The sequence below is a fragment of the Parasteatoda tepidariorum genome, chromosome 5 (assembly GCF_982258835.1).
Source record: "Parasteatoda tepidariorum strain Cologne lab strain chromosome 5, Ptep-v5.0, whole genome shotgun sequence".
In the NCBI taxonomy this organism is placed as follows: Eukaryota; Metazoa; Arthropoda; class Arachnida; order Araneae; family Theridiidae; genus Parasteatoda; species Parasteatoda tepidariorum.
In genome coordinates, this window is record NC_141759.1 from 32,989,098 (window position 1) to 33,009,241 (window position 20,144).

General features: G+C 31.6%; 1 protein-coding gene across 6 annotated transcripts in view; it reads right to left on the bottom strand.

The window, feature by feature from the left end:
* Nucleotides 1–20,144, bottom strand: part of LOC107451072 (pyrethroid hydrolase Ces2e) — a 58,226-nt gene that overhangs the window by 5,468 nt on the left and 32,614 nt on the right. The window contains exons 4-9 of one of the 6 annotated variants that reach the window (XM_087163612.1): nucleotides 16,712–17,088; nucleotides 14,619–14,781; nucleotides 8,883–9,148; nucleotides 6,181–6,316; nucleotides 2,196–2,309; nucleotides 52–187 (exon numbers count right to left, since the gene is read on the bottom strand). In XM_087163612.1, coding sequence (XP_087019738.1) covers nucleotides 52–187; nucleotides 2,196–2,309; nucleotides 6,181–6,316; nucleotides 8,883–9,148; nucleotides 14,619–14,781; nucleotides 16,712–17,088 — 1,192 coding nt within the window. Of the gene's footprint in view, nucleotides 1–51; nucleotides 188–2,195; nucleotides 2,310–6,159; nucleotides 6,317–8,882; nucleotides 9,149–14,618; nucleotides 14,782–16,711; nucleotides 17,089–20,144 lie in introns of all 6 variants that reach the window. The other 5 variants (XM_087163613.1, XM_071185093.2, XM_071185091.2 and 2 more) reach the window with 5 other exon arrangements.

Below are 20,144 nucleotides of genomic sequence, written 5' to 3' on the forward strand. Positions count from 1 at the left end.
TCACAGATCTCATTGCATAAATTTTATTAATTTAATCTATAGATTGTATACCTTGTTTTTGCGAAGTCTGTCCACAGTTGGATCATTATATCGGATACTTCTCTGTCTTGTGGTAGTCTTAAAGCATTACTCAGATTCATGTGTGGAAAGCCAAAAATGTAATAAAGTTCACTTTCATGGTAAGAACCTATGAAACATACATCGTTTGAATTAAATAATGTAGAATGCAAGAGAAAAACAAGTATATTACGAAAGACAGATATCTAATACCTTTCAGGAAATATTTTTCTTTTCATGCTGTCAACTTAGAGAGGTAAGAATTTAAATTAAAAATTTATTAGAATCTATAAAACATACATCGTTTGAATTAAATAATGTTTGCACTTGTTTAAATAATATGTACAGCTTCAATAATGTAAATATGTAAAGAAGCTCTCTTTTAAAGTAGAGTTTGAAGATTCTTTCTCAGGCGCACTTGAAAGGCTTCTTTTAATCTAATTTTTCATAGATCTTACACAGTAGGTATGTTCCATTAATGATATAAATGGCAATTTTAAAACTTTTTTCTACTCAGAAAGTTGCTTAAGTTACATTGGCATTATTTAAAAGTAATTTTTTCTTATATTCTGGTTTATTAGAGTAGTTATCAGTAGAGTCTCTTAAATTTTTGCTTTGTTTCGTTAAGTAGATTCAGAATGATGAAGATAAGATAAATTTGAAATTCATGAATGAAAAATCTTGTGTTTACACACAAAAGCAATACATTTTGTGAGGAAAAAATACTACAACTGAATCTTATCATAAGTATGTAGCACGTTATCGTTTACTTACTCATACGTTACATAATTGGCTTTTTTAAAGTAATATTTTTGTCCATTTAACAAAAAGCCATTTAAGAAATTGAAAGCTTAGCATAAATTTCAGCTTACAATAAATTTCAGGTTAGACAAAATACGAAAATTGAATGATGCAAACGTAATAAATTTGAAATCTAGAAGTGAGAAAATTTTGTTTTAACCGACTCATTCAATATGCAATGCATTTTATAAGGGAAAAAATAATTTTACTGTAATAAAATTTTGTTAAAAGTTAAGCAAGTTGTTGTTTACTTATACATAAGTTGCCTGTTATTGTCCAAAGCTTGGCTAGATAAGTTTGACCTTAATGAATTTAAACGATGCATGAAAATGTAATATAATTTTGAAATTTATAAATGAAAAATCTTCTTTTAATGAACAAACGCAGATTGCGGTACATTTTATAAGTTAAAGAAACAAACAAACAATTTAACTGTAATAGAATCTAGTCAAAAGTTATAAGCACATCGTTGTCTACTTACACATATGTTGCCAACCATTGATTTTTTTTAAAGCTATTAAAAATATTTCACTTATGTCCTCCAAAGTTTAGCTATGATAAATCTAACCTACTGAAGTTAGACGAGATATGAAATTTTGAATGATAAAGATAAGACAAACTTAAAATTTGGAAATGAATTAATCTTGTTTTAACAAATAACCGCAAAATGCAATATATTTTATAATGGAATTCGTTTGTTACTGCAAAATGATCTTGTCAAAAGTGAGCTATTTATTGCTTTCTTATATGCATGCGTTGTATGCCATTGACTTTTATTTAAGCAATTAAAAAAAGAAGAGTTGTAATTTAGGACTTCCAAAGTCTAGCTAGGATAAGTCTCACCTACTAGAGTTAGACATATGAAATTTGAATGATAAAGATGGGAGATAAATTTGAAAATGAAGAAGTATAGTCTTAACAAACAACGGAATATTTTCTAAAGTTCAGCATCATTGTTCACTTAAAACATGCGTTACCTGCCATCAATAGCGTGAAGCAATTAAAAATATTTATTTAAAACCAAAGTTTAACTACGATAACTTTGTCCTTCCCGAGTTAGACAAGATCTTAAGTTTTATTTATAAATATATGATAAATTTAAAATTTAGGAAAGAAAAATCTTGTTTTAACAGACAAACTGAATATGCAAATCATTTTATAAAGAAAAAAAAACAATTTTACAACAATGGGACCTTGCCAAAAGTTGTAAGCACATTGCTGTTTACTTACACATGCGTTGTATGCCATTGACTTTTATTTAATCAATTTTTTTAGTAATTTAAATAACAAAAAAGGTGAATTTAAGACCTCCAAAGTCTAGCTAGGATAAGTCTCACCTACTGGAGTTAGACTTCGCTCATACGATTTCGGGAACATACGTTTGCACGTTTCGAAAGCATCTTCATAAGGTACCTTCAATACTTTTTTCATTGCGCCAGCACATGTGTCAACTACAGTTATTAAGGAAGAAAATTTTAGAAAACTATTGTTAGTGTTTTTTTTAAATAAAAGTTATTATTTTTCTTAAACTTACGCTTTGAATTAAATTAAATATTATCTATCTTTTAAATTTATTAAAATATTACCTACCTATGTTTTTAAACTATATAATAATCCTAGACTATTAGATAAATTTAATGGAAAAGTAAATTTAAAGTTACGTTACTTCGATTAAAGCTGCACAAATTACATAAAAACTGTATGATCATAATTTTTAAAGGGAAAATACATTATTTTCTTCAAAAAATTTATTGTTTAACCGAACTGGAATTAAACTGGAGTGATCCCACAATTCTAATAAGGTCTTCAATTTAAAATAGTTGCTTTGATCATAAAATATAGATTTTTTCCCTTGAATGTTGTGCTACTTCGTTTTTAGAAAAATTGAGTTAGCCTGTCTTTCATACTTCTGAAAAGTCATTTCTATCTTATTTCAAAACTACTACGCCTCCAGCTCATTTCTATTCAATGCAAACAAGGCTTTAATTATTCACTAGATCCTAAGCCTCTTTATCGCAAAATGAATTAAAGTAGACTAATCCAACGCCTCCTATAAGTTATAGGAGGCGTTGGATTAGTCTACTTTAACCCTCCAACTGCTACGGAATTTCCGTAGTTTCAGAAATCTTCTTTTCTGACGGTAGCAAAATTAATGTCTTAATATTTAAAAAAAATTAATTTTTGCGTAACTTGTCCACTATTACTTATAAAAGTGCAGGCCATATGGCTAGATTCTTAAGTTCTGATAAAAGTTTTATGAGAGATACATTTGCTTTAAAAATTTCTACTTTGGTTCGCTACCACTAGACAGAATTATTTTCAAAATCCTCATAAGTTGGAGGATATGCCTAAAACTGAAAGCCTCCACACGGTTTTTTAAAGGTAGTCCGATCAGACCACTGTAAAGGATATCCACTTTCCGAACGAGTCACTTAATACAAATCTAGTTAAAATAAGAAAGTGGTAGCAAATATGTAACTAAAAATTTGTTTTATTTATGAATATTATTAGTTTGCCTCATTCACTTGTCAACCACTACAGATTCAATTCTCACATATGTATGATAAATTACTCTCAATTACTTTTATAAAAGGTTTTGGGTTCATGCGCACAACTGGTTCACTTTTCAAATAGTCTGCGCGGACTACTTATAAAAGACCGTGTGGAGGCTTTTTGATGTAGGAGGTGATGACTAATCTCACAATTCAAATAAGGTCTTCAATTTAAAACAGTTGCTTTGATCGTAAAATATGTTTTTTTTTCCTTGAATAGTGAGAGATTTCATTTATAGAAAAAATTGAGTTAGCCTGTCTTTCATGTTTCTGAAAAGTCATTTCGATCTTATTTAAAAAATTCTACGCCTCCAGCTCATTTCTATTCAATACAAACAAGGCTTTAATTATTCACTTAGATCTTAAGCCTCTGTATCGCAAAATGAATTAAACTGGAGTAATCCCACAATTCAAATAAGGTCTTCAATTTAAAACAGTTGCTTTGATCATAAAATATATATTTTCCCCTTGTATAGTGCGAGATTTCGTTTATAGAAAAATTAAGTTAGCCTGTCTTTCATGTTTCTGAAAAGTCATTTCTATCTTATTTCAAAACTACTACGCCTCCAGCTCATTGCTATTCAATGTGAACAAGACTTTAATAATTATTAGATCATAAGTCTCTGTGAATTAAACTGGTTAAACTGGAATGAATAAAATGGATTAAATAAAATGAATTAAATTGGAGTGATCCCATATTTCAAATAAGGTGTTCAATTTAAAACTGTTGCTTTGATCATAAAATATCGATATTTTTTACTACAGAGAGCCGAACTATAACTTATTATTAAGCTACTTGTCTCTGAGTACAACAGTAGTTTTTGGATAAATAAAATATATTGACTTAGTCATTGATTCGTCATCTCACCCTGATGACTCTACATATCTTCAAAAAATGCTGTAAGTATTTATTCGTTAGTTTTGTTTACTGTAAAATATGTTAAAAATAACATTTAGTTCCATAGTATGTGCTTGTCTCAAGCATAAGGTGACCATCCTCAGAAAACTGAAAACCAGGTTGCAAAATTTATCAAAGAACAATCGAAATCTCACCTCTTTATCTTTCCAATTATTAAAAAAGAATTATTTCTGTTAGAGAATCTCTAAGAGGAATTTCTGTTCTCAGAATATTAGATTGAAAAGGCAGAGAAGTAAGTTTTCAAACAACCGTGAAAAAAATTTTACTACACGTCTTTTAGTTTTTGAAGACGCTGGTCTTTTGACTCAAGCTTTGGTACGATATATTAAACGATCAAAATCAGGTTGCAAAATTTATCAAAGAACAATCGAAATCTCACCTCTTTATCTTTCCAATTATTTAAAAAGAATTATTTCTGTTAGAGAATCTCTAAGAGGAATTTCTGTTCTCAGAATATTAGATTGAAAAGGCAGAGAAGTAAGTTTTCAAACAACCGTGAAAAAATTTTTACTACACGTCTTTTAGTTTTTGAAGACGCTGGTCTTTTGACTCCATCTTTGGTACGATATATTGACAATATGATATATTAAACGATCAAAATCAGGTTGCAAAATTTATCAAAGAACAATCGAAATCTCACCGCTTTATCTTTCCAATTATTTAAAAAGAATTATTTCTGTTAGAGAATCTCTAAGAGGGATTTCTGTTCTCAGAATATTAGATTGAAAAGGCAGAGAAGTAAGTTTTCAAACAACCGTGAAAAAAATTTTACTACACGTCTTTTAGTTTTTGAAGACGCTGGTCTTTTGACTCCATCTTTGGTACGATATATTGACAATATGATATATTAAACGATCAAAATCAGGTTGCAAAATTTATCAAAGAACAATCGAAATCTCACCTCTTTATCTTTCCAATTATTTAAAAAGAATTATTTCTGTTAGAGAATCTCTAAGAGGAATTTCTGTTCTCAGAATATTAGATTGAAAAGGCAGAGAAGTAAGTTTTCAAACAACCGTGAAAAAAATTTTACTACACGTCTTTTAGTTTTTGAAGACGCTGGTCTTTTGACTCCATCTTTGGTACGAACAAAACAAAGCGTACATACGAAGTAATGCTATTTGAGCTTTGCAACGCAGGCACGGAAATTTCCAACAAATCACAGAATCGCTAGAGGTTAGAAAATAAGGTTAATCTTACAGTGAATGTAAGGAAAACGTAAAGCAAAATCTCATTATTTTTATGAAAAATTCGCATAATTCGCTTTCTGTGATTAAAGAACAATTCTCACTGTATGCAAAAGCAATTGCGTATGCGAATTCGGAAATGTAAATGAAAAACTGATTGGTAAGTTTTTCGCGAGTAACTATCAAGCATTTTTTTCTTGAATTTTCCTAAATTGTTTATGATTTTTTTTCCCATTTTGTTTTGTTTGTTACAATCAAATACGCAGCTTTTTCATTGCCAATCAGTTGTTTAAAAATTATTGGTTCAGGATATGTGTTTGGTAGTTCTCTGTTTCGTTTTATTGCATCTTTTAAAGAATATCGAGATTATAAAACTTTCTGAATGAGGGACTACAGGGATATAAAAAATATGTAATTAATGCAAAAATTAATAAACTCAAATCGAATTTTCGATAGTTTAAATAAATTTTAGACTGGAGTTGTAAAAAAAAAAATCTTACCTGCTAAACATGATTAGATTTTATGAAAATTTTTGTCTCCTGTAAACTCAGTAGTGCTATATATCTATGAGCTAATTATAAACTAAATAAATAATAGAAACATGGGTTAGATGCAGTAGCAAATACCATCATCTGCAACTCACCTACCCACTCATTTTTCGCACCTACATACTTAGAGACGATGACGTCATCAGAGCTAGCATAATCGAACTCATACATGTAGACTGATGTGTTAGGATGAAGTGCCAGTAAGTTCACTAACTTTACAGATGGTGCTTTAAGGTCAATATCACTGATAATCTAGGAAAAAAAAAGGAATATTTGTTAGAATTCATAAGAAGTGCATCAAGTCATGAAATTTGTTGGGTCCGAAAATATTCGGTGAAAATTGAATCTTTTTCCGAACTGGTTTTGGGTACCAGGTAAAATTTGGATTTATTATGCGGCCGTTTCCAGGTACCTGTCTGGGTGTTATAAAATTGAAGAGAAAAGGTATATAATACATAATTCCTCTAAGTTGCGACAGCGCCAAGCTGCTAATGTCACAACAGGAAGAATATTTGAAGAAAAATTTTTTTAAGCTGAAATAAAACGAAATAAGTTATAACCTCATAAAAGAGCTGAAAGGATTACCAGAGGAGAAATTTGAAAAACATTAATCGGAAATAACATAAAAATGTTATCTTGGAAATGCCACAACAATGCTCAAAAAGTTTGCAACAGGAAATAACATCCTAAAAATCAAAAAGAAAAAAAACACTAAAACGAAATTAGTCCCCTCAGTTACGAAATTTCAATGATCTTTTTTAAGGGTTTGATTTTTTTAAGTTAAAGTGTGTTTTGGGAAATACGTACTGTGCTATAACGGTGTCTTAAAATCCTCCCCCCTCCTCCTTACTGAAATGTCCTTCGATTATTAAAACAACAGGGGTAAGCTAATCACTGTAATTTAAGTGTAGAGAGCAACCCGGCACGAGTGGTGATTACCAGGACGGCCGTGTCTCTACTTTAACAAAGCCACACTTACTTACACACATCCTCACATTCCTTTAACTCGTCCCCCCCTTTGTATACATTCCCAAACTGTAAATATTCATTAGTGTTTATTTTCTCATTGTACTTTAATTGTACCTTTTTTCATGTACTTTTTTATTACTTGTAATTTTGTTATTACCTAATAATGACAAAGTGCCCTTTTTTTCTCTCTCACGAACTCCATTTTGCGCCCTAAACTTTACTTTTGACATGTATGTTTCTTAGTCTAATTTCAGGATGAATGGGAAAAGGTCCGTAATGGCCCTCAGACGCCCAGTTTCACTACAACGAACGAACGAAATTCTAGATGGGCCTCCCTGGCCAAGCGGTATCGCCAGCCAAACTCTGTGCAAATCGTGGAGATAGCGGGTTCAAATCCCGCTGTTACCCAGGATGTATCTTCGAGTTGTCTTTCTCTGTATCTATATACCCTTCTATTTGACAAAGGTTAATAAGCCTAAATTGAGCACACAAGCGAGCAAATGTACATAATTCCAATAAATTCTAGACAATATACCTAACTTATTTTTTGAAGGCATGTCAGATCTCATGAATCAGTAAGAACCCACCAGGGCTAGTACCATCACCTCTTACATCAGAATGCTTCCACACGGTTTTCCCTCTGCAGAGGATCAATATTGTGATGGCATGTCTTCGGATCATCCTCAGGGATGTTTCCCAGACCGTTGCCAATAGCCCATTGTGCAGCTCTAGTGCGACGTAAATGAACTACAACAACAACCTCCACACGGTTTTTTAGAAGTATTCTGCGCAGGCTATTTAAAAAAGTGAACCAGTTGTGCGCATGAACCCAATTTCTATTTTAAAAGTATTTAAGAGAAATTTATCTTACATATTTGAGAATTGAATTTGTAGTGATTGACAAGTACATAAGACAAACTAATCATATTCATAAATTCATTTTAGATATATATTTACTACCACTTTTTTATTTTTACTGGATTTTGCATTAAATGGCTGCCTTCACTTGTTTGCCTTCATAGTGGTCTGATCGGACAACCTATGAAAACCGTGTGGAAGCTTTCAGTTATAGGAGGCGTTGTTAGTACTGAGTAACCAGAACAATTCTAAGTCAATATTTTATAAATTTTTAAAATTATGTATGTTAAATGGTTTAGTGCTTACATTTGTTTAAACAGCATTTTAAAGTACTCGGAGTGTAAAGGGTTAAAATCAATTTATACTAGGCATAAATGAGTTGGTATGAAATAAAACGTTTCAAACGTAAAAAAAGAGGCATATTTTGAAAGATCTCGATTGCTGCAAAATTATGTCTAAAGAAAACTATAGTTCACTTAGATTCTGCTATTATTGAAGAGTGTAACTGAATTAAGATGAAGTTTGTGGTAAGTTAAAATCAGAACTGAAACTTTTACGTTATTGTGGTAAGTTAAAATCAGAACTGAAACTTTTACGTTATTGTGGTAAGTTAAAATCAGAACTGAAACTTTTACGTTATTGTGGTAAGTTAAAATCAGAACTGAAACTTTTACGTCATTGTGGTAAGTTAAAATCAGAACTGAAACTTTTACGTCATTGCGGTAAGTTAAAATCAGAACTGAAACTTTTACGTTATTGTGGTAAGTTAAAAATCAGAACTGAAACTTTTATACCTCCATTGGAGAACCTCCACCAAATACTTCGATATTAGTTTCCTTTCAAGTTCGAGATCTGGATGTAAGTTTTTCTGTTTGTTAATCATATAACATTGTTAATTTTGTTTTGCCAATAAAATATATTATTAATTAGTGTTGGCATCATCCTGGACCTCTTAAACAGTGACAAAGTTCTTATAAAATTTGCTACTCACCTTTCCTAGAGTTCTAATATCTGGTAATACTGAAGACTGATTATCATGATAAAGAAGTGTGCCATTGCTCATTTTTTGCTGTTCTTTTCTTTTCTTTTTGTGATTTGAAGTTGTCCCATGCTCATAAACATATTCAGTGTACACGGCATGCAGCAAAACATCTTCGGCAACATCGGATAAACGATCATTGCGTACTAAATGGAGAAGATACTTCCTCAGCAAATCTTTTGTAAACGGTATAGATGATGGATCTTTGTCTTGATAGGCTAAAATAAGAAAAACCTAGGGCAATGAAAATATCCTCATATTAACATAAATCTTTTTTTTCACCTCATGACTACATCTTTTAAAAATGTTCATATTATGTTTTGAAACGAACGTGGAAAAATTTGTTCTATAGAAATTTCTAATCTGAAAAGATGTCGAATAATGATTCTCCATATTATTGAAGTTATACTTCTTATGCGACTTCCAACAAGGTTGCGTTAAACGTTTAACGCTACATTTATATTGGCCGGGAAATCACTTGGTACGATCCAGTTTTCCCTCATTCATTTCCATATTGTTTTGGTTCTCACTAGCATAAAAATAATAAAAGTCATAAAAGTATTGTTTTTCTATAAATATTTTTTTAATTTGATTTGATACACATATAATTTAATAGGATAGTATTTTTTATTTTCAAATTTAGTGGATAACAATTGTAAAAAATGAGTGAAAACAATCCCACGGACAATGCGACGGATTTAAGGTTATGTCAAGGCACGTCTCTTGTGAATATCAATTGATTGTTAGGTTTTCTCTTTTGAAATTACATTATGACGCATTCACATACATTATTAAAACAAATACATTTTCCATGGCGAGACGATGAGGCAACCTCAAGCACTTCCACTGGTTCAAGAGGTCCACGAGGGAAAAATGCACAATATTACCGTTATTACGGAGCACGGAAGCGAGCGTAGCAGGAAAAAGAGTCGTTGAATAGAACTAGTGATCCTTCTACGAATGCTGATGCTTCTACAATTAACGTCGCTGGTTACGAAGTTTAACTTCTTCCGCACGGAGGGACTCCACGCACTATTTTTTACCTAATATACCAGCCAACTTTTGTGGAAGATTTTATTTTTATATTTAAAATGGTGGCAATGGCAAGTCACATATTATTCTCTTTTTTTTTGTAATAAATGCTGTTTAAAAGGAGTTTAACAATCATTACATTTAAATAAATTAAACATACAAATGGTCAGCTTGCTAGTTCTCTAAAAGTGCTTTAATGTGTTGGCTAAATTTGAACGAAACACCGGCATTTAATCTCAAAATAACACGTTGAATGCCACGCTAATTTTACATGGCTTGTCCGTCTGGTCGACCGGTAAATAACTACAAACTAAATTGACAAATTTGTCAGATTTTGCTAATTTTTTTAAAGGCTTAGCATGACTTATCTGAAAAAGTGGTGAAGTAAATAAGCTTGCGAATTGTTTAGAAATAGTGGTGGATAAAAATCTACTAAATTGAATTTATTGAACCAAGAATCACAATTAATGAACTACCACTTGAAAATATTTATTCGCTGTCCGGAGCAAGTTGGCATTTCTGTGTAAATAAATAAAACTATTTTTGTGTGTTTTATATTGCATTCATTTTCTCAAACCCAGAGATGCCAACTTGCTCCGGAGAGCAAATAAATATTATAGAATGGTAGTTTATTAATGTATGAATCTTGGTTTAATAAATTCAATTAATTTGGTTTTTATTCACCACTATTTCTAAATAATTCAAAGGCTTATATAATTCGCCACTTTTTACATATAGCCACGCGACACCGTTTAAAAAGTAAACAAAATTAGTCGAATATTTGCAAATATTCGTATGTAGTTGTTTACCGTTATTTAAATGATTATGGCACGTCCGGAGCAGTTGGCATCTATGCAAAATATTCAACGTGTTAAAAGTTTTGCCCTACCACTGGGGAAAACACTTTTTTAGAAAAGCTTAATTGTTGGCAAGTATGTATCTGTCATCAGCCATCAATTCGCAAACCACTATCAAATTTATCATAATAACGTTTACAATTTTTTGACATTAGTTTGCATTTTAGAGAAGTAGCGTAAGTTAATCATGCCTTTGAATATATTTACTTCGAATAAATAAAATATTCTGATAGTTACAAACTACGAGTTTTTAAATTTCACCAGGAGTGTGAGAAGCTATTGTTTTATGGAACGACCAATAGATTCGGTGTAAGGTTTTTTGGATGTTGTTGTTGTCTTGTCCATTTGTATATATTTTTTTTTTTTTTTTTTGTATTGAAGGATACAAGTTCTTTGGGCCGCGGTTATTTCGTTTAAGAGCAGGATGATATCTTGGGTGAGTTGGGAGTCTCCTCTTAAAATGGCCTGGAGGGCAGAGCGAGAGTCCGAGAATAACAAAAATCCATTGGAATTTTGGATTGCCTTGGAGTTGTAGAGGCTCAAAGCCTCCTTTATAGCTACCAGCTCGCAGGTGTAGTTTGAAGCAATTTTACCAACAGAAATTTTGTGTGATTCAGATTTGTTATTAGAATAGGTCAAAAAGATGCCAGCACTACCTCGGTCAAGACTAGAGTCTGAAGAGCCATCGGTAAAAGCGATGGCCATATTTTGAGTCGAATTTGAGAGCTCACGGATGGTTATAAGTTTTTTTTTTGGATGTTGTTGTTGCGAAAGTAACTTATTATTTCCAAATGTCTGTTATGCAACGAAATTTAAAAATTTGTGTTTTTATTGTGTTTGAACTCAAAATTAGAATAATTAACGCTTTTCGCTTACGGTTCTTTCTACAAATTAAAAAAAAAAAAAAAAGACGCAACCACAAAGAATTTACAAAACAACCCCCCCCTTCATATACGCAACTACCATATAACATGTGCAGGCCGCCTAATAGTTACTAAACAGTTTAGTAGTTACTTAAAAGTCTTATTATCGGAATTATATTCGTACTAAAATATAAAATCCAAAAAAAAAAAAAAAAGAGTAAATTCAATTTTTTATTCAACATAATCATTCATCTTCAAAAATTTATCAATAACTCATTTTGTAAATTAAAGAAATTTCAATGATGAATAACTGTATAATTGCAAATAAGCGAATAGTTGCGAAAAAGTGAAAATTTGAAGAAAAAAAAAATTGCTTGGAAGTGAGTGGAAGATTTTACCTTTAACTCAGAAAAAGACACTGTTTCCGGCTGCATTTCATAATCATAAATTATTAAAAAGTCAAATACTATATTTTTCACTTATTTTGACCTATATTAATACAAAAAAATGAGAAATATGCGTTTAATAAAAATCTTTATGACCCAGTTCCGCGAGACATATCCTCCATTGCAAATTTTCTGCTCTCTGCATTATTAATTTAAAATTCAAAGTATAGAAAAAAATGAGAACGAGGAAAAATAAACTATGTAATTTCAAAAGTTGAATTTTTTTCTCTTCAAAATCTCAAGGTATGTCAGGATTACTTCCCTCCGCCATAACCTTTCATAAGCAGCTATTACTGTCGTAATTTGTTAGCAATTTCATATTTTGAAGAAAAAAAAGAAAAGAATGTGCAAACTTTTCTCTATAGCTACAACTTTAATTTTAAAAAAAATGCGATGAAAAACAATTACGATTGTAGGACTGATTATATATATATCTATATATATATTTCCCTTACACGGCACCAATAAAAAGCCTTATTACAACTCCCCGAATGGCAACGCTAGAAAATCCACCAATTATTGCTGCTAAAAATGTCACATGGCAAATCTAGAAGAGGTGGCTCAACATATAGCGCTTTTAAAAACGGAAACAATAACCAGAGTGAGCATTATCAGGTTGTTCAATTCAGATTCATGCCCTAAAAACATGATAATATTTAATTTAAACTCAATTAGGAATTAATTAATTAATTGAAGTGAGAATGCTTTAAAAGGCCGCTGTTGAATTGATATTTTTCTACTGGGAGCTACCTAAACGTCTAAAAAAAGGTCTAAGTGTTTGTATTGAATGCACTGAATTTTTTTATATTTCGCATTTATTTATGCATTGAATTTTCACGCTTTAAAATGCAGAATATTAGTGAAGCTGCTAGGGCTTTTAAACGTAATGAAAGAAAACGTGTTCGAAGAGCCCAAGAAAGTGTTGAGGAATGTTATGGAAAACGTAGATTACAGAGATCAAGTGCAATAATAACTGTTCAAGATGTAACAGTAGATGTCGAAGAGTATAATATCTGCCAAAATCAAAACTCCCCGATTAGAAATGCAGCATGGCGACCTCCACATGGTATTTCTCGGGTAATGCTAACAGCCATGCATTTTAATTTATTGTATGTAAAACGTCCTTATTTTGTTCTAAAATGTTATGCACTTTATCACAAATGTTAATTAATATAGAAATTGATTTCAATAATGCTGATCACCAAAAAATATTTCATTTGGCGATAAAACAAATTTTTGTGTTCTTGAAAGTGAAAGACTTTTTGAGGGTTATTATCTCACAAGGAAAAGTTAGGGTTCAAATTTTATATTTTTAAATAATAAAATTTTTTTCTAAAACTTTCAGAATTTCTAGCATTAACTAATTTATTATACACATTTAGTTGAATTTAGGTGAGTGACTGCAATATTTGATAATTTATTTTGCTAATATGTTTCTCATTTAGCTAATGTTTTGATTTTTTCACCATGTACTATCTAAATAGCTAATATACTTTTTTAAAAGCCAATAAGAACATTGATAGAATTCTTCTACATAAGTACAATACTATGTCTTTGATGATAAAATACTATCTCTTTGATGATAATATACTATGTCTTTGTGCTAGAACATTGTGTTTATTGGCGAGCGAGCGCAGCGAGCCATGGTTCACGGCGTGAACCACATAGGATTGCGTAGCAATTCTCGGGGGTTGGCGAGCGTCAAGCGAGCAGGGGGCGGAGCTTCCTAGTATATATATATATATATATATATATATATATATATATATATATATATATATATATATATATATATATATATATATATATATATATATATATATATATATATATATATATATATATATCCAGACTTGGACACGTTTTCATATATACTGAATCATTTAAATTATCCTTATGGAGAGGAATCTAAGTGCACGCCAAATGGGCGCGCTAAGAAACTGATGAAAGAATAATAGATATCGTTTTTTACAGACGATTTTCTTCTACAGCTTTACAAAAGTAAAAAAAGTTCTTTATCTCACATTTGATTTGCTAACAGCATGTCAGCATAAAACGCACCAATTTTTGTAGTGGTCCAATCAAATCCAATGCTCTTACGACGTCAAATAGTTATAGTCATGTTCTCCTTATTTATCAAAGCATGTCGGGAGTCTGGAATTCCAGAAAGAATACGAAACAATAACCCTTTTTTAATAATTATATGACATATATCGTAGAAGATAGCATGAATTAAATTTCCGTCCGGTGAGTTTAACTTTTATATTGTTTTGAAAGCATATTCATTTAATTTGATTTCTAAATAAAACGGAACTATATGCAATCGCGAATGATTACTTAAATTCTACACTGCAATAGGTTTTTTTTCTCAACTTGTAACAGAGTATAGCTTATCTTATAACTACTAAAAAAAAAAACACACAAAAAATATGATGCTGTGATGCTGATTGTGATGCTAATTATATAGTCTAAATTATTATATCTACTAACACTTTGTCATCCATACTTCAAGCTCATCTCTTGTCACTCCCACAATGACAGGTACTGATGACAGTGAACCCTCTTGTTGAAGCCTTATATTTGGCTGGTCCAATAGGAATACTCCGTCAATGACTGGCGCAAACTGAAGCATCAGAGAATCTTCCAAGCTCTTCTAGAAGCAAGGGGATCATCTTGGTTAAAATAGTTTTTATTTTTATTTTCATCCAAAGCACAAGTCTGAGTATTTTAAAATGCTATTTTATCACTAATGTAAATGTTACCGCAAAAATTATAGTTATTCCACAGAATATTTTTACTGAAGAAATCAGTTGTTCTAGATTCATTATTCTGAAGAAATCAGTTATTATACAGATTATTTAATATATATACTCCCTCCGTCCTAAATTAGTTGTTACATTTGGGTCGAAAATTTTGTACCAAATTAGTTGCTACATTTCAAATAGGTGGAGTGATAAAGGACTTCGGATGCAATTTAGCAGATTGACACCCTGATTGGTGATTTTACTATTCATAGGAAGATAAGTAGTTTAATGCGATAACTGGCAGGGTTGAAACGGGCGACAAAAAATGCAAAAAGTGCTGACTAGATTCTAAATTTTAAAGCATTCTAAATTTTATTAAAAGAAATTGAAATTAGTGACATTTTGTAGAATTTTTTTCCCCTTCCAACTCACCACACTGGTGTACAAAATTAAGAGAATTTGCAGACTTGGTCGATTATCTCTAGAACTACTGAACCAATTTTAATGATATGTATATACAATGATACAATACAAAACAAATAACCATTCAACAATTGTAATACAAACGTATTCCGATAGTAAACTGAAAAAAATATGATAAAAAAAGTCGCTAATTTTAATATTTTTTAATAAAAGTTTGAATTTTGTTAGTCACCATTCATGAGTTTCTAGTCGCCCGTGCGAACCCTGCAGATGAATAACTGAAGAAAAGGGTTTTGGGTGATTAAAGTGGTGTTTATTTAAGTTGTGAACATTCGAGAGTTCTTGTAGTATCTTAAAGACAACTTCAATCTTGATCTAATTTCTTCAGTTCCTAATAATAATGAGAAGTCTAACAGAACAGCTGGAGCAGTAGCGTTGCTGTCATTGCTTCTGATATTTTTGCAGCTTTAGCGTGAACTGCTAGGCTTGCATTGCCTTGGTGGGCATTTGGAATAATTAGCAGTAAAGTAATCGCATAGTGCTAAAATTATTTTATATAACTTTGATTTTATGTTTAAAAAAAAAGAGTTTTAAATATCTGTTTTAATTTTATTTACAATTAGCAAATATTTAAAAGATGCTCCATCCGTCTCTGACGTCGAATTTTTTTTCCAAATTAGTAGCTACATTTTATGTTGGAGGAGTCCTAAATAACTTCCGATGCTGTTTAATAGATCGACAGAAGTAAACTTATACTTCTAATGAATTCACGATTCATTAGCTAGAGGATAGTTTGAAAGCGAATACTACATAGTGGAAATATTTTACAAAAAGAGCAATTGTTAGCAGTTCTAAAAGAGCAATTGTTAGCAGTTAGCATACCATTCTTTAAAATACGAAAAGCGTAACAGCTGGCAGCCCTTAATATGTGGCCTTTAGCGGCTCAAGATTACACAAACTCAATATGGTACACTCGTATTACATCTCGTTTAGTAAGTATAAACAGGGAGTATGCTGGCCTTGGGAAGCGCTTCTTGCTTATTCCGCTGATTCTGAAGGGATTAATTTCAATAAGGATAACTACTATCAGTCACACAGGGTTGCCAACTACTACGCTTTCTGCCAAATGTCTTATAAGACAGTAGACAATTAAAAACTAAAGCTTTCAGAATTTTTAGTTGTTTTACCAACATTTCAAAAGTCTCATCACGAGAAAGTTGGAAAAAAGGGACGTTTCATATGGAATTTTAAATAATATACACGCAGTGCTGGGAAAATAACTTCAGATCAACTATGCAAAACACGAAATCCTACATTAAAACATAAACTTAGCTGCCATTAGAAGAAAATTTCCGAAAGAAAGTAGAAAGTAGGCAGCTCTAGCTCATACGTTCTTACAAGAAATCAAATACTTACAGCATCTTCACTCTTATCAAGAATTTCTTCCGGAGAGACTTTTCTCAAGCATTCCAAAATGGCAGCACTGTCGTTCACATCCGGGCATTTAAGTTTGCGAGCCAATCGTTCTACATACATTCTTGGCTTTCTTTGCACTGCCCATTCGCCAATTGGACTTCCACTTTGGGCAATTGCTTTCGAAAACAAGCCACGAGACATAGGAGAAATTAAATGCAAGCCCACGCATGCTCCACCGGCGCTGTTACCGAATATCGTAACGTCTGTTGGTTTACCACCAAAATTTTCAATATGCTCTTGTATCCATTTCAAAGCCAAGATTTGATCAAGAAGACCATAATTTCCTTTGGCGTTTTCATCTTGTGTGCTAAGAAATCCTGAAATATGAATTTAAAAAATATAAGCATTCAGAATTGTGTAAGAAATTTTAATAAAAATTTTCCAATTTGTGGAGTTTAACCAACTGAAAATCTCCTCACGGTTTCTTATAAGTAGTCCGATCCACTATGAAGGTAAACCAGTTTACGAAAGAGCCCTTTAATACCAAATCTAGTAAGAATAAAAAAGTGGTAGCAAATATATGTCTGAAAATTTGTTTAATTTATGAATATTATTGGTTTGTATTATTTACTTATCAACCACTACAGATTCAATTTTCAAACATATATGGAAAATTTATCTCAATTACCTTTAAGTAGATTAAATTTCTCGTGCGAGGCCTTACAGCAGACATCCGCAGGGGTGAAAGTAAAACCATTTCAGTTATAGCTAGTTTTGGGGAGGAGTTTACTTATTCTTTTTTTAAATTTTTCAACAATATCTACTTTATACTTTACTTTATTTATAAAAAATTGGGCACCTGGGCCGCGCAGCGGCCCCTATCCCATACATCTAGAAATAATATCTACTTTATCTTGGAAAAGAAGCAGTTTTATATATATGCCAGAATTATAAAAGAAATCTTGATAATTACAGATATTTCATTTTTTTTTTCGAAAAAAATGCTGGAATGAAATGTTTTACGTACCAGGTTTTTCTCTTTTCCGCCTTGCTATATAAGGGCTTTCACCCATGGACATCCGAGAGGAAAAGATATAGAGGACAGTAGTCGACGACCCATCAAGATAGAGCAACTAAGAAAGACGTATGACAACGGATACAAGCTCCTCCCCCTTTTTCTAGTGACACTCCATGGCTTCCCAGAACATCGGGACTTTATTTTCCACAAAGAATCTGCTGTCCTTTCCAGTCCAAATCGAGAAATTTAACGGAGGGCGTTACGCCATCCAATACTACAAGTTCCAGAAATTTGTACATACACAGAAAGCATGCTCAAGTGATCTAGCCTGCATGAAATGTGCCGGAGCACATTTTATCTACCAGTGCGTGAAGCCTCTCTCCCTTCTGGCCAAATGCATCAATTGTCAAGGCGATCACCCGGCCTGTTTTACGGGCTATAGTGCTCGGCCGAGGCGAAATCATCGCACCTTCACGCGTAGACCACAAGATGCCCCCAGCAGTGCAGTGAAGTTCCTATGAATCATCAAAGAACTTCAGAAACTTTTGAAAGACGAGAAAATCATCTCATTACTCATCTTCCTGCTCCCAGCCTTAAAGACGTAGACGAGGAGCCTCACCATCAAGCCTGCTACATTTTTCATGATGCCTTTCATTATTTTATCGCATTTCAGGCTCTTTTCCGAACCACCAATACAACTTTCCTATGTATGTCCCTTTGGGATATTTCATGATGAATGTGATAAGGGCCATTTAGGCCTCAGATGCCCAGTTCTAAAACAACGAACGAACGAATACTTTTAAATAGAATTTGGGTTCATTCTCACAACTGGTTAATTTTTTAAATAATCTACGCAGACTACTTATAAAATGCCGTGAGGAGGCCTTCTGATGTAGAAGGTGTTGAACAAAGTCGTAAAATCAAGCTATAAATGTTTTAGGTTTTATAAAACAATGTTATGGTCGAATATTCTGAAACACTATCACGTCAAAGCAGTAAACAACACAACGAGTGCTAAAATTTTATAACGAAAAATAGTAAATAATTCTTAAAAATATTAATTTTACATTAAATTGTGTTTAGATGAAATGGTTTTATATTTGTTGGAATTCATTGATTACCATATTTGAGATCAACACTCTGAACCATAAAAATTGGCACTATACATTTAATTCCGTTTAGTGAAAAAGTCATTTAGGGCTATAATTTTCATTTCTAGGCTCATCACACTTTCTCATCCTTGTAATATTTGTTATCGTACAATAATAGGTTTATGAGTTTTAAGATAAGAAAGAAATGATTACTTAAATTGTAAACATTTCTTTCAAAATATTTAAGCTTAAGCAAAATGGAAATAACTATTGAATGAAAGCATTTTGGACTAATAATTCAAAAATAAATAAAGCTAAAGAAGATTAAAAAAAAAACAGAAAGAAGTTGTGTTTCTTTAATCAAGCTAAAGAAGAGTTGGAAAGAGTTCTTTAACACTAGAAAGACTGAAACTTAGTATATACCTATATTGCCCAAAAGCAGTCAAAATGACTGGATTGTAAAAGAATAAATAATGTGTAAAGAAATTTGTTTAAAATTAATTTTTAATGTTTTTTATGTTATTTACAGTTATATAACAAGTTATTAGTAAATAATAACGATAAATTATATGTTGTACAAAATTCTAAGTAATTGAGTCATTATATACATCATTGTTTTTCTAATTGAAATTAACAGCAGTCAAAATGGCAATCTAGTATTAAAGAGTTGGATATCAGTTTTATTCAGATTCCCAAAACGGCTTTAATAATGCAACTCAAAAGACAATAACAGAACGAGAAAATATGCGAATCAAAGCGTTGTTATAATTTATAGTAGTTTGGGTAACCTCCATTATAAACCATTTATATCCTAAAACATAAAAAAATATTATGATAAAAAATATTTAAAGTATATAAAAAGCATACAATAAAACTTTATAACATGTAATTCATCAAATAATTTTTTTTAATCATATCTATACCTTAAAGCTGTGTTTTTACAATATATCAGGGAATGGTTTTTCGTTATATGTTAAGATTGTGTTCAATGAAATATATATATTTTAGCTTAAAAATGCATACATCAATCAATTTTCATTCACGCTTTCATTCAGCTTAAAATTTGAAAAACAATTTCTTCGAAAAACGTCAAAATTGACAGGTATGATCTCTATAGGACATCTATCCCAAAATTTATATCTATTCGGATTCGACGAAAAAATACGAAGCGTCTCCTTTAATATCCCTTAAGAATTTTCAGCATTCTTTCGCAAAATATGCTTAATAATGGGCAAAGCGAGCTACCTGCAAGAAAGCTGGTGGAGCTCCATTCACACTAGATCCTAATGAAAATTCCCGAGACTAAGAAATTCTTGAAATTTCA